This window comes from Echinops telfairi, unplaced genomic scaffold (genome assembly GCF_000313985.2).
Source record: "Echinops telfairi isolate 266 unplaced genomic scaffold, ASM31398v2 ScPeMD7_2291;HRSCAF=2852, whole genome shotgun sequence".
In the NCBI taxonomy this organism is placed as follows: Eukaryota; Metazoa; Chordata; class Mammalia; order Afrosoricida; family Tenrecidae; genus Echinops; species Echinops telfairi.
In genome coordinates this window covers 45,307,803-45,320,296 of record NW_022106189.1, presented here as the reverse complement: position 1 = coordinate 45,320,296, position 12,494 = coordinate 45,307,803, and the positions used below count along the sequence as shown (strand labels likewise).

The 12,494-nt window shown below is 57.1% G+C and overlaps 1 protein-coding gene across 3 annotated transcripts; it reads right to left on the bottom strand.

Moving 5' to 3' along the window:
• Window positions 1-1,802: 1,802 nt before the first annotated feature.
• Window positions 1,803-12,428, bottom strand: KLHL36 (kelch like family member 36). Of its 3 annotated transcripts, XM_045293713.1 has the most exons (6): window positions 12,358-12,428; window positions 10,559-10,637; window positions 6,943-7,482; window positions 6,409-6,819; window positions 4,646-4,803; window positions 1,803-3,532 (listed from the first exon to the last, which is right to left on the bottom strand). In XM_045293713.1, the coding sequence occupies exons 2-6, from the start codon at window positions 10,616-10,618 to the stop codon at window positions 2,977-2,979; spliced, it is 1,725 nt and encodes a 574-aa protein (XP_045149648.1). In that variant the 5' UTR covers window positions 10,619-10,637; window positions 12,358-12,428; the 3' UTR covers window positions 1,803-2,976. The 3 variants fall into 3 exon arrangements, with proteins under 3 accessions (XP_045149648.1, XP_045149646.1, XP_045149647.1); XM_045293711.1 differs by having other exon boundaries at window positions 6,409-7,482; XM_045293712.1 differs by lacking the exon at window positions 12,358-12,428 and adding an exon at window positions 11,525-11,586 and having other exon boundaries at window positions 6,409-7,482.
• Between the last annotated feature and the right edge of the window lie 66 nt (window positions 12,429-12,494).

The following is a 12,494-nucleotide window of genomic DNA, read 5'->3' as shown; positions in this document are numbered from 1 at the left end:
ACCCTACAGGACAGAGTACAGCTGCCCACGTGGGTTTCCAAGGCTGTCAATCCTCCTAGCGGCAGAAAGCCTCATCTTTGTCCCGAGGAGCTGCAAACCTCATAGTTAACAGCTCCAGGTATACCCTGCTTTGCGGCCAGGGCTCCTGAAGCTCTCTCCCCAGACGGGTCCAAACCACTTTCTCTTGCTCTTTATTGGACTACACCGGGGTTTGGCTTTCTGCCTTTAAAGCATGAATAACAAACTCCAGGGGCTGGGTAACCCCACTCCCCACCCCCGGCTCCCTCTGTTCCCCAGTAACTCAGCTAAGGAGTAACACTGGCCCCTCACAGCTTCCCATGGACCCCTCCAAGCCCAGAGCCTTCCTTAGCCCCATAGAGCCATCAGGCTGACTCCACGTGGGTACATGAGATGAAACCTTTACAGGAAAGTCATCAAGCTCAGCAGCACTGGATTCTGCACGCATGGACCTGACCAACAGCCACGCAGGTGTCCATGGAGACATTGCAGACAGTGGATGCAGATCACAGCTTGTAACCCTGAGGCACAGGACAGGCAGAAAAGAGGCCAGTGTGGCACAAGTCCCCGCATCCTGGGACAAGCCCCCGTCATTAAACAATGCAAGCTGTCTGACGCTGTAAACACAGGGCTGTGTTGCTTCCCACACCACTCTTCCCAAGCTGCCCCTGGGTTCTCATTCCCCTAGGGGATCTGGGAGCCTGGATCATGTACCCCCCACCTCTCCAGAGAAGGGTCTTCAAGTAATAGACCCTTTCCTGATGAGAAACGGGTAAACTACCCCAAAGTCAGCAGGCAAAATATATTTCATGGAGTTCTGGAACTAGGTCTCTACCACCACCACCACCCCCAAAAAAGAAAAGGATTTCATGCTCAAAGGCCTTTGGCAATGCTAGGCAGGTGGAGGCTAACAGTTATCCTAAGACTTCTCAGAACCTCCCATGTGCTGACGGGGCTCTGGATCCTCAAGAAGGGTGTCTAGTCTATGTTCTATAGAAACTTGGCCAGTCAGCTAACCTCTGGGGATGTCCTCATGCAAGCAGCCAGCTAGATGGACAGGCGACTCAGCCAGCTGGCAGTCACACTGGATACTGAAGTTTTCGAACCCCGATCCTGGTTACTCAAAGCAGCCGGATGCAAATCCCAGTGAGCCCAGAGGAGAAAGGAAAGGAAACATACCAGAGAATCTTCTTAAATATGAAAGTATCTGAGCTGAAATGATTCTCAGTCCAGCATTACATCTAGTTACCTTGAAGTCTGGGCATTTCCCCCAACTTCATCAAGAACAGATCACGAACGTGGCCCACGATTAAAACCAATCCCACACCACCCTCTCACACTCCCTAAAGGGCACACATAACTGGTCCGAGAAGCAGACGCAGTCCTGGTGACTAGCAGGTCACGTATTTGGCTGCTAACGGCAAGGTCAGGAGAACGTAACCACCAGCCACTCCTTGAGAGAAAGATGAAGCTTTCTGGTCTCATGAAGAGTTACAGGGGCAGTTCTACCCTGTCCTCTAGGCTTGCTGTGAGTTGGAATCAACTGGAGGCCAGGGTTAAGAGCTGCAGATGCTGTCTTGCAGGACCTAGCGCAGGGCAACTCTTCATCCAGCAGGAGGCGCCAAACATCAATGGCTCCTCTCAAAGCACACACACCTGGAACTTGGCAATGACATCCACACCCATCACTCACTGCATGAGGGTACAGACCCACCCCCAAATCCACTGCCACTGAGCCATCGAGTTGCTCCCCACTATAGGGCAGAGTAGAACTCCTCCTTAGGGTTCCGGAGACTGTAAATCTTTCTGGGACTGGGACTGGCTGGTAGGTTTGAACAGCTGACCTTGTGGTTAGTAACCCCAGAGCTCGTTGCACAGCGCCCCAAGAGATCCTTAGAACCGTTAGGTGCTTTGCCCAGACACTGAATTCCGTGGTGGGAGACGGCTGGGAGAAGCTGCTGGAGTTGGCGGAGACACAGCTGCACAGCTTTCTCAGGCACCAGAGCTCGTGCCTCGGTTTCAGGAGTCTCAGATGACAAAGTTTCTGCAGAGCCCACCTCTTGTTCCTGAGCAACCCCCTTGGGTCTGAGGAGCTCAGCACACCTGCGAGGTGAGAACAGTGGCTTCCAACAAGAAACCACCCGCAAACCAAGGAAAACCATGGAACGCAAGCTAGCGAGTGAGGTGCGCTTCCTGCCTTTCAGCCACGATTGTTCTGAGACAAGCCACCTGTTGGGGACACCCCAGGACCAGCACCTCCCTGCCAGGAAACCCCCAGATGTGCCCAACTGTCTGGCAAGCCTGGTGACTCTGGCTCACTCCAGGACTCCCTGGGGGGCTCCGCCTCTCATTTATAAAACAGAGAAGTACTGACCTCAACGATGATGCCCGAACGAGGCTGATCCTTTACCACCCTAGGACCTGCCCTCCAGCCCACGTCCCCACTCACGGCAGCCTGCGGACCCAAACCAAACCCACCACCACCATAGAGTCCATTTGGACGCCTGGCGACCCTCTGGGGCAAAGCAACTCTCTGCTCCCTGGGGTCCCCAGGGCTGTCAATCTTGACAGGATCAGCCAGCGTCATCATTCTCCCAAGGAGCCCCTGGAGGGTCCGAACCACGTGAGCAGTCTAACATGTAACCCCCAGCGTCCCCATGGGCTCCTAGAAGGGGACCCAGAAATCTGTCGCTAAAAATGCTCAGCCAGGTTTCAGGAGGCCCCTCGTTTCAACATGAACCCCCTGCCCTCGCTGCTCACAGGGAGGACAACAGTTCGGGGCGTGGAGCGGGCTGGTTGCTACCACAGGGCTGTGAGCCGACTGCTAGGCAATGGCACTGTCATTGCGACTACGTCATCCGCGACTACGGTGTCCCAGAAAGACCAAGAGTGATGCAAGTCAAAACGGCAGCTGCGCAGTGCGTCCGTTCCCAGGGCTTGTCGGTGGCGCAGCCAGGCTCACTGGCTCCGCTCCTGGTGCCTCTTGCCCTTGCCCTTCTTCTTCTTGTCCTCCAGCTGCGGCTTCAGGGCGCAGACGCAGGCAGACACTCCGGCGATGGCCTTGGGCAAGTCAGTGCCCCGGCTCCACCTGTCCTTCTCGCAGTCATACACCTGCACGGCTTTGGAGAAGGCGGTATTCTCCCAGCTGTAGCCGCCCAGGATGTAGATGCGGCCCTGCCACACAGCCACCCCCGACTCGCTGTTGGCGTGCAGCAGGGGGGCCACGCGCGTCCACTGGTTGCACTGGGGACTGTAGGCCTCGACGCCCAGCACATCGAAGCGTTCCATGGACTCGACGTTGTCGTCGCTGCCCCCGATGGAGTAGATGCTGTCGCCCAGGCTGCACATGCTGTGCCAGCCACGCGCCGTCGTCATGGGCCGCCGCTCCTCCCACACATCCGTCCGGTGGTCATAGCACAGCAGGTTTTTACGGTAGGGGCCGATCTGGTAGTCGTGGCCTCCCGAGATGTACACAAAATCCTTGTAGATGGTGCCAGCGTGGCCGTAGGTGAACCTGCGGGGACACACAGACATGGGGAGGATGGCGGGGAGGTCCGCAGGGCTGCGCCTCGGTTATCTCCGCCTGCCAGGGCCTCGGTCATCTCCTCTGTGAAATGGGATAGCCCCTCCTCCTGGAGGGGGAAACTATGAGTCTGATGAGGCAGCACATAGAGCGGGTGAAGGCTGGGCTGGATGCCATAAGGGCCCCTTGGATACACCGCCAACGTTGGACCAAAAGTGCATGAGCAGGACCGGCCAACGCACAGCTCTACCTGGGGCTCCCATCCCAGCTGTGCCCTGCTCTGCCCAGGCCCTGCCCTATTCTGCTTGGGAATGGCTCCATTCTACCCAGGCCCCGCCCAGCTCTGCCCAGGCCCGCCCTTTTCTACCTCCCCATTCCTCTTTTGCGCTCACTAGCTCTGCTGCCCATATGGATTCATGGGGCCCCTATAGCGCATAAGAGAAGGGCACCACATGGTCTTGCGAGGGTGCCCTCTTTACCGGAGGTGATAGCCTCATCTTTCTCCTGTGGGCTGACTGGTGGGCTCAAACTGCTGACCTTTCTGTTGGCAGCCAAGCACTTAACCACTGTGCACCAAGACTCCCTCATGAATGCATTCCCTGAACTCTGCCAGTAAGCCCCCAGGAACAAACAGGCTCGTTTATGGGGGACTGGGAAATGCTACTTCTAGCAGTGGAGCTAACTTGCACTTAAAATTTTTTTTAATTACTTAAATTTTTTTAAAGTAATTGCTGTAGTGTAGATTGACTCATAGCACCCCTGGGTGGGTGTCTGGGCATAACTGTGCTCTACTGGTGTCCGCTGGCTGGGCTTGCAGTAGCAGATGGCCACGCTTTTCTTCCTCAGAGCCTTTAGGTGAGTTTGAACCACCAACCTATCAGTCAGCTGTAGGGTGCTTAACGGAATGCGCCACCCCTGACTGGCTCACACCAGAGCCCAGACTCCTCTCCAACCTGCCCTCTGCCTCTCACGTTAGACCTGCTGTGTTTTACAAGCCAGAACTTTCTGGAATTGGAGAACTCAGAGGCCAGAGAGGGAGGCAGACTGAACCGCCACCCTTAAAATATTTAAACGCTGCCACCCCACCCCGACCCTGCCAGTCACCTTGGCAAGCCAGCCACGTAGGACCAGGAGTCAGTCCTGGGACTGTAAGTCTCTACTGAAGAGAGAGCTCCGTTCTCGTTCCGGCCACCGACGGCCACCAGCATGTCTTCGATGGACGCAAGGTAGAAGTCCACTCGGCGCTGGTTCATGGAGGCCACCTGTGGGGGTGAGACACCTGTACCTTCCCTTCCCCGAATCTGGCACAGCGTCAAACACCTGGCACCACGTTCCCCAAGCATGTCCAAGGGAGCATGCAGCCCATGGCAGCAGCTCACACAGCCATGGGCATGTGGGGAAGGGCTGCTCAACTTGAGTGAGGAGGGGCCCTTCCCAGGGTGGGGGCCTTCTCAGAGACCCCAAAAGGGAGATAGAGAACACACACACATCCCCAAATCCATGGTCTACCTTGTGGGCTAGACCTGTGCAGGGCACATAGTTCAGAACTGCTAATATAGCGATTTTGCCCCCCAAAAGATTCAATGTCCCTTTCCCTCCCCGTTGTCAGACAGTTTTTCAATGATTGCTCTTTGGCAGCTGTGTTCACAGAGCGCAGGAGGGGGCTCGACAGGAGGTTTATAAGCAGAAGCACCAAGATGGGCACTAGCTCCCTGAGCAGAATTCACAAATGAGTGTGGACCCCCACTGAGGCGGCCACAGCCGGAGAGCTTTGGAGCCAAGACCACATCTCTACCTGCCCCATCTCCTGCCTGGCCAGACGGAGACCTCAGGAGGGGGACCCCAAGACCAGCTGGAATCCACTCTTAGTTTTGAGCTCAGAAAGCCACAGTGCTCAGTAAAAACAGGGGAACATGGGGATGATGAAGCAGGCGGTGTTCACTGGCAGCTGGGGGCCTGGAGGGGCCTCATGGGAGAACAGCAACATAGGCTACAATCCCACTGGCCCTTTTAGAAGGCCCCCATATCCACTTTACACAGGGGCGGGCGGGGGCGGAATGTTTAATGAAATTCACTGCCGTAGAATCTATTCCGACTCAGTGACCCTGTAGGGCAGGGTAGAACTTCCCCCGAGGTTTCTGAGGCTCTCACTCTTTATGGGAGTAGACAGCCTCGACTTTCTCCCGAGCAGCAGCTGGCGGTTTAGAACTGCTGACCCTGCAGTGAGCAGCTCAATGCATAACCACTACACCACCAAGCCTCAGAGAGGGAAGCCAGAAACCAGAGGCAAAATGAACCAATCAATAATGGTCTAAAATCCGCCAAGCTAGGATTCGACCAAGCTGGAATGGGAACTGGGGTCTGGCTCCCCGGCCCATGCTCTGCCCACAATGAAGCCACGGTATTTGCTTCTGTGCAGCCCACAGATGTACTTTCACGTTCCCTTTACCACCTACGACAAGCATCCAAAAGCTTTCCAATCACCAGGCTCCATGGAGACCTGGGACATGGACACATCCTTGCAACAAGGAGTCCCCTCGCTGGGACCTATGATGCTATCCAATAGGACAGCCACTCTCTCGGCCATTGCAGTTAAAATGTGAACTAATGGATGCAAACGAAGCTGCAGAGCCCAGAGTCGGCTGGCCGCCACGTGGATCGGCTTGGCCCTGCAATGTTGTGGCCAGCCCAGCAGGTTCTACAGGGCAGCGCTGACGACCAGGATGTGGACTAACCCCCCTGCCACCGCGCGTTTGGGAGGAGGACTGCGGGCAGGGCAGAGAGGGGCAGGGAGGGAAGGCAAGGCTAGTGTAAGGAAACGAACAAGAGTCCTCGAAAGTAAAGAAGTAAACCGGCTTTAATCTCACCTTGATCCACTGTTTACAGCGGGGGTCATACCTATAAAGAAGATTGGACGCCGCATCCCCTCCGTTGTCTCGTGAGAAGCTGCCGCCCGCGATGAAGATGAAGCCCCCCAGCACGGCGACACAGTGGTGGCTCCGCCTGGCGGGCAGCGGCGTCTCCTGGACCCACCGCTCGTTCTGAGGGTCCAGGTAGCAGGTGTCATCACTGAGCTCCAGACACCGCTCCGAGACCTCGCCGCCCACGAAGAGCAGGCGCTCCTGGTTGGTGCGCAGCGCCGTGCGCCGCGTCTGCATGACGGGCTGGGCGGCCAGGCAGTTGTGGTAGCGCACGGCCTCTTCGATGAAGCCCTCGCAGTCGGCCTCCTTGGGCAGCAGCGAGCACACGGCCGGCTTGACGCGGTGCAGCAGGTCGTTCTTGGGGATGAGCGGGAAGTGGATGTTAGCCAGCACCTGGTGCGCGTGGGCCTCGCGCTCGGGCTGCTGCGTGAGCCACTGCAGGGCGGCCTGCAGCAGGTCGTGCTCGCACTCGCGCTGCACCTGGCTGCTGCTCAGGTAGTCGCACAGCTTCTGCATGGACACGTTCTGCAGGAAGTCGGGCGTGAAGGACAGCGTGCCGAAGCGGCTGAGGATGAAGCCGTCGATGAAGGCGTCCAGCCGCTTGAGGCTGTAGATGGAGGCCAGCTCCTGCAGGTACAGGTAGTTGTCCTCGCTGACCTCCTGCTCCAGGTACTCACAGCAGAAGTCTACTGCCGTCCAGATCTGCAGCAGGTGGGCCGTCTCCAGGACGTAGTCGATGTTGCCGCCGTCCAGCGCCAGCTCGCCGCCATACAGGAAGTCCACCACGGCTTTGAGGCCCACGTAGGAGGCGCCCACCAGTTCCACCTCCTTCTGGAAGGCCTCCCGCATGCCGAGGGTGAACATGGAGTTGAAGTAGTCGCTGCACACGGCCAGCAGGTTGCGGTGAGCGGGCACGCGCTGCTCGTCGGCTACCAGGATGACGTCGCAGAAGAGGCCGCGGAGCCGCTGCTCGTTGAGCCGCTGCAGCACGGTGGACGAGTGGTCGGCCCAGTGGTACACCTGCGGCAGAGGGCGGCGTCAGGCCCGGACCCTCTTGCCCTCCCGGCCGCCCAACCACCATGCCCAGCTGGGTAGACGGAGCCAGCTGGGAAGAGAGCGAGGTGTCAGGCGCTAGAACACACCGTGGGAAATACAGGTGCTGGGTGCGCATGCGCTCTGCCCTCCCTCCCCGCCCCGATATTCCTTCCTCCTCCCCCTTCTCTCTACTTCCCAGGAGTCACAAGCAAATAGCAACGCAAACTCACTGCTTAGAGTGGATTCTGACTCAGAGTGACCCTACAGGACACAGCCCTGAGCAGGGGCAGCCTGGCCCTGCACACAGTGCACAGCTGGCCTCCCGAAAGCCAGACACACATGGGCACCCACCTGCTGGTGCCTTCAGAGCTGGTGAAGCCATGGCAGAGCACAAGGAGTAGGGGCCGGTGAGGCCTGCTTCTTTAGGGGGGGGGGAGGCTTTAGTAGCATTCAGCAGCTGACCACAAGGTTGGAAGAAGTTTGAGTCCACTCAGAGGCAAGTAGGAGTAAAGGCCTGGCAGTCCACTGAAATATCAGTCACTGACAACCCTTCAGTTACCAGGTGAACAGCTACAGCAGAGAGGAACAACCCCACCCACCCACCCAAGGACAACCAGCGCCAGGAGACCAAAGGGCCCTGTTTACCCAGGGAGGTGCTCAGAAGGCCGGACCAACTAGGAGGAGCGTTTAAACCTGGGGGGCTCCCTTACAAGTGAGACACTTTCTGATTGTTTGTATAAAAAGTAAGATTTCAGAAAGAGACATGCAATCCGCCCAGGGCCAAAGAGCCTGCTGCTCAGTGAAAGCCCAGATTCAGACAGGAGCAGCCTTGGAGTCAGACCTGCAGGCCAGAGACCCCGGGCGCCATCAAAGGCAGAAAGGGACACTGTCCCCACAGCCCAGCTTGGGAACAAAGCCCCTTTGAGAGAGCCAAGAGGCCTTCCTGCCTCTGCACAGAAGATAAAGCCAGGCTTGGCAAGTGCCTCCTCGGTGCTTGCAGCCGGGAACAGGAAACGGTTTCTCAGGAGGAGCCACCCGCTCATGAGCAAGACCGCCCCCCAGTCTACTCATGCACAGCTGGGGCTCTCTTCAGGCTCTTTTAACAAATCTAGGGGACGCACATGAACCCTCTTATCCAAAGCCTCGGCTTCCACAGGTCTTTTCATTACCGTACCCCCAAGGAGCCTATGGGGGAAGCCATGGTGATGCCCAGGTGAAGCACTCAGCCAAAGGTCCGTGGTTTGAACCCAGCAGCTGCTCCACGGGAGGAAGAGCCGCAGAGACCTACAGCCTCAGAAACCCTCCACTACCAGGACAGTTCTCCTCTGGCCTACAGGGCCGCGGAACCAGGACCAACACAAACGCAGCAAGTCTGCAAAGAGCTTACATAGGCAGTTTCCTTTTTGTGTAGATAACCCCCACGTATGTCCCCATCATGGTAGCTATACTGGGCAGCTGCGTATCTGATGCATGCATATATAACTGTGCTTCATACATAAAAAGAGACATCCCTACTCTGCCCCCACCCCCCCCTTAAATCATCACCACCTCGGGACACTGTCCCTTCCACCTGTTCTACAGGTGTCGCAAAGGGTTAATGCAGTCGCTGTCATTAATAGCCCTATGGTGAACACCACTCCCTGGAATGAGCAGCCACCAAAGATCAAAAGGACAGCGTCTTCCCGGGCTGAAGCTCAGCACACACATTTTGGGCATGTTATCAGGAGAGACAGGCCCCTGGAGAAGGGATTCGTTGGTTAACTAGAGAGGCAGCGATCAAGAGGAAGACCCTCGACGTGATGGATGGACACAGCCGGAGGCTCCAACATGACGACTGTAAGGGTGGCGCAGGACCGGGGGTGCTTCCCTCTGCTGCCCGTCAGGTCTCTGTGAGTCTGAACTGACTTGGTGGCCCTAAACAACAAAGTTCAGAAGAGGAGCCCTGGTGGCAGAGTGGGTTCCAAGTCAGTGCTGCTAACGGCCGGGTCAGCGGTTCAAAACTCCTTAGGAGATGAGGCTCCCTACTCCCATAAAGAGTTACAGTCTCAGAAACCCACAGGGGCAGTTCTACCCTGTCCTAGAGGGTAGAGCTCAGAAAGCAAAAAAGGAGAGTGAAGGGAAATGACACCCGCAGGGAGGACGTGGGCAGAGCTGCTCCATCGAGGGGACAGACATCAGCATCATGGATCAAGATGCACTGTCGGAATGGCTGTGTGGAAAACCAGTGGACCCTGGAGTAGACTTTCACCCAGATTCCGATAAAAAAAAACTCTGGAGAACCTGATAAAATAGCTGCACTAAGAAATAAAAAATATCCGCACTAACCACCATCCCTCCATGGGACACACAGTCCCACTCTGACACCCACGGGTCATTTAACCAGTCTGGTGGCTGCTGGTTTCACTGGCTTAAGGGAACCACAGAGTTTAAGCTCCAGACAAGGACACTTTTAAAGTCTGTGGGGGGCATTACTATTTAGAGCAGGAAGCCAGGTGTAAAGGGGGTTGTGGGGGCTGTGCCCTGACCTCACCTTCCAGACCACCTGGGGGGCTGGCCCAGGTACAGCTCTGGGGTGGGGGCTAACGCAGCCAACATGGCACTGCTCAAACTGAAGACCCTCCCCTCCCTCCACTGACTCTTCATACCCAGGCCCCCAGCACACAGTCCCTAAGCCTTGGTAGGAGGCTAGAGATGTGGGCTCTCATTGGGCAGGTGTTTGGGAGTCCCCAAGTGGTGATGGACAGATTCTGTGCGCAGGTCTTCCTCCTCCGTCTCATTCACCTCCTGGGGTGGATGCCAGGGACCAAAGTGCTAAGTGGCTGGAATGCTACTCTGAGAAACAGAGTTGGCAGCCCGGGCAGAGTGTCCCTACAGTGTCCCCTGCACCTGCAGCTTCTGACTCCGAGCCTTCTCCTGCCCCTTGACCATCTCTTTTTCTCTATTTGCCATTAGAATATTCACACACACACATACACCCAAGCCCCTTGCATAGCCCTCAGTCTGCACGGACCAGTTACCCACAGAGCCCATATTCCCAGGTGAGACCGGAGAAGTCACAGACCTTGGAGGATTCACTGATCTTGTATGGCCGAGAGACTCGAGTCTGCCTGCCGGGCTCCATTGCGAGCGGGATCTCGGTCCTGCAACGAGAAGAGGGTTTCTGAGCGGGTCTTTCCGGAACCTTGGGCCCTGCTGGCAGATCCCAAGGGCAACAAAAGCCAAATAGCCACTGAGGGACGGGGGAGGAGGCAGCAGGCTGTCCAGGACTGTGGGTACATTGAGTCTGGAAGGTCTGGTTGTTGGAACAACGAGTGACCCTTAATGCCTGGACAGCGTCAGTCTGAGCCCACACTCTGCAAACACCTACCTCTCCACTCGGCTCCGTAGGTAGATCAAGGTCATAATGAGCCTGTGATCACCTCAGAGCCCACTCCGTGACCTTGAAACCAAGCAAGGAGACTCAGGTACATCATCTCTTTACCCCCCACAGCTCCTGGGCCCTGCCAATGCCACAAGGTACAGATGGTCAGGGGCTCCAGCTCAAGGTCACAGAGCAGCAAACCGTGGTCTGTCCAGCTCCAGCGCCCAGACCCTGATGGTGACGCTCTGTGGAAGGTGGTCCAGCCTCTGAGAGCCTCGCACTGGATAAGCAGTGTAACCAAGGCAAGGGGCGGTGATGACCAACACGCTTAAAATAACACGTGTGTTAAGAGACCCCAGCCCCTCAAATGTATACGTACTCACTCCTCGAATTCCACAACCTCCAGATGAAGCCAGCTGGGCTCCGATCCTCACATCACCATCACGGGGGAGCAGGGAGTGATGGTGATGAGGTGAAATGACCCACACAAGGTCACACCACCAGGATCCCCAGCCAGGGAGACTTTCACGTTCCTAACCCCTAGAAAGGATCCTGGCCAGCCATAACTCAAGCCCTGGACAGCCGGTCTAAACAGACTAACTGCTTGGTCCCCTCACGGTCAAGTCCGTGGGATGTGTGGGTGCATCAAAGAGTAAGGGTACTTACTGATGCACAGAGCCAGGCTGGGGGCCCCTCGGGGACCAAGGAGGGCAGGAAGGAGAAGGGGTGAGCCATCAGGTCACATACTGGGACCCGGGGTTGGAGCAGAAATATGTTTTTCCTGGTCAGCTCATGGGACACTTGGCTTTGCTACCACACAATGGGACAGGAAGTCAGCCCTGTCCTGAGATAAGGGGATTGGTGGGGGTGGGGGTGGGGATTGTGACACAGCCCACATGGTTTGAGCAAGTTCATCTGACTCTGTCACGGGAGAGCAGGGACAACTAGACTCCTCTGGACAAACTAGCAACTTTGTGGCAGTGGCAAAGTCCTGCCTGCCCTGGGCTGCTGGGGGTCTCCCACAGCACCCGTCCCCCTGCCCTCGACTTTCTCGTACCTATTTCAAGAAGGCCCCCTGAGACGGGAGATACCATGGTCATGCCAAGGGCACCAGGCTCAGGAGGCCCACTGGGGGCCCAGGGACTCTCCTGAAGTCACAACAGAAAACAGGACCCCTCCCACTATACACTCAATCTCACTCCCCAAGCCGTCCCCCACCTAGGCAGCCAGCCTGGCTCTGTCTAGGGCAGGATTTCCTGAGTCTCTGGTGGCCGATGGCTCCAGTCTTTTGTCCCCAGCCCTAATGGCTGGGCCGGTGTCCACCTGAGAGTCAGGTGCGACTGGCTGTTTTGGAACAGGTGAGGCCATCAAGGCCTTCTGCACGGGCTGGGACCATTCCCAGGGCACTTGAAAGGTCTTTTCCTAAACAGGGAGTCAGGGCGGTGCGCAGGACCGAGGGTCTCTGAACCCGTCCCACGTCAGCACCGGTCTGCACTCACCCGCCCGAGTTTCTCCAGCTGGGTCTCCCGGGACGGACGCCGCCGTCACTCGCTCACAGCGGACCAAGCGCGGAGCTGCTGGCACTTGGGGCACCAGGCGGGCTGCAGCCGGCTGCGAGGGGCGGGGGCAGGCGGAG

Bases quoted from the DNA above. Each gene is read 5' to 3' on its own strand.
- KLHL36 (XM_045293711.1), bottom strand. From the start codon at position 10,618: ATGGAGCCCGGCAGGCAGACTCGAGTCTCTCGGCCATACAAGATCAGT. The intron at 7,483-10,558 runs GTCTGTGACTTC...CCTCTGCCGCAG, and splicing joins AGATCAGTGAATCCTCCAAG to GTGTACCACTGGGCCGACCA. The intron at 4,804-6,408 runs GTGAGATTAAAG...TCACCCCCACAG, and splicing joins GCTGTAAACAGTGGATCAAG to GTGGCCTCCATGAACCAGCG.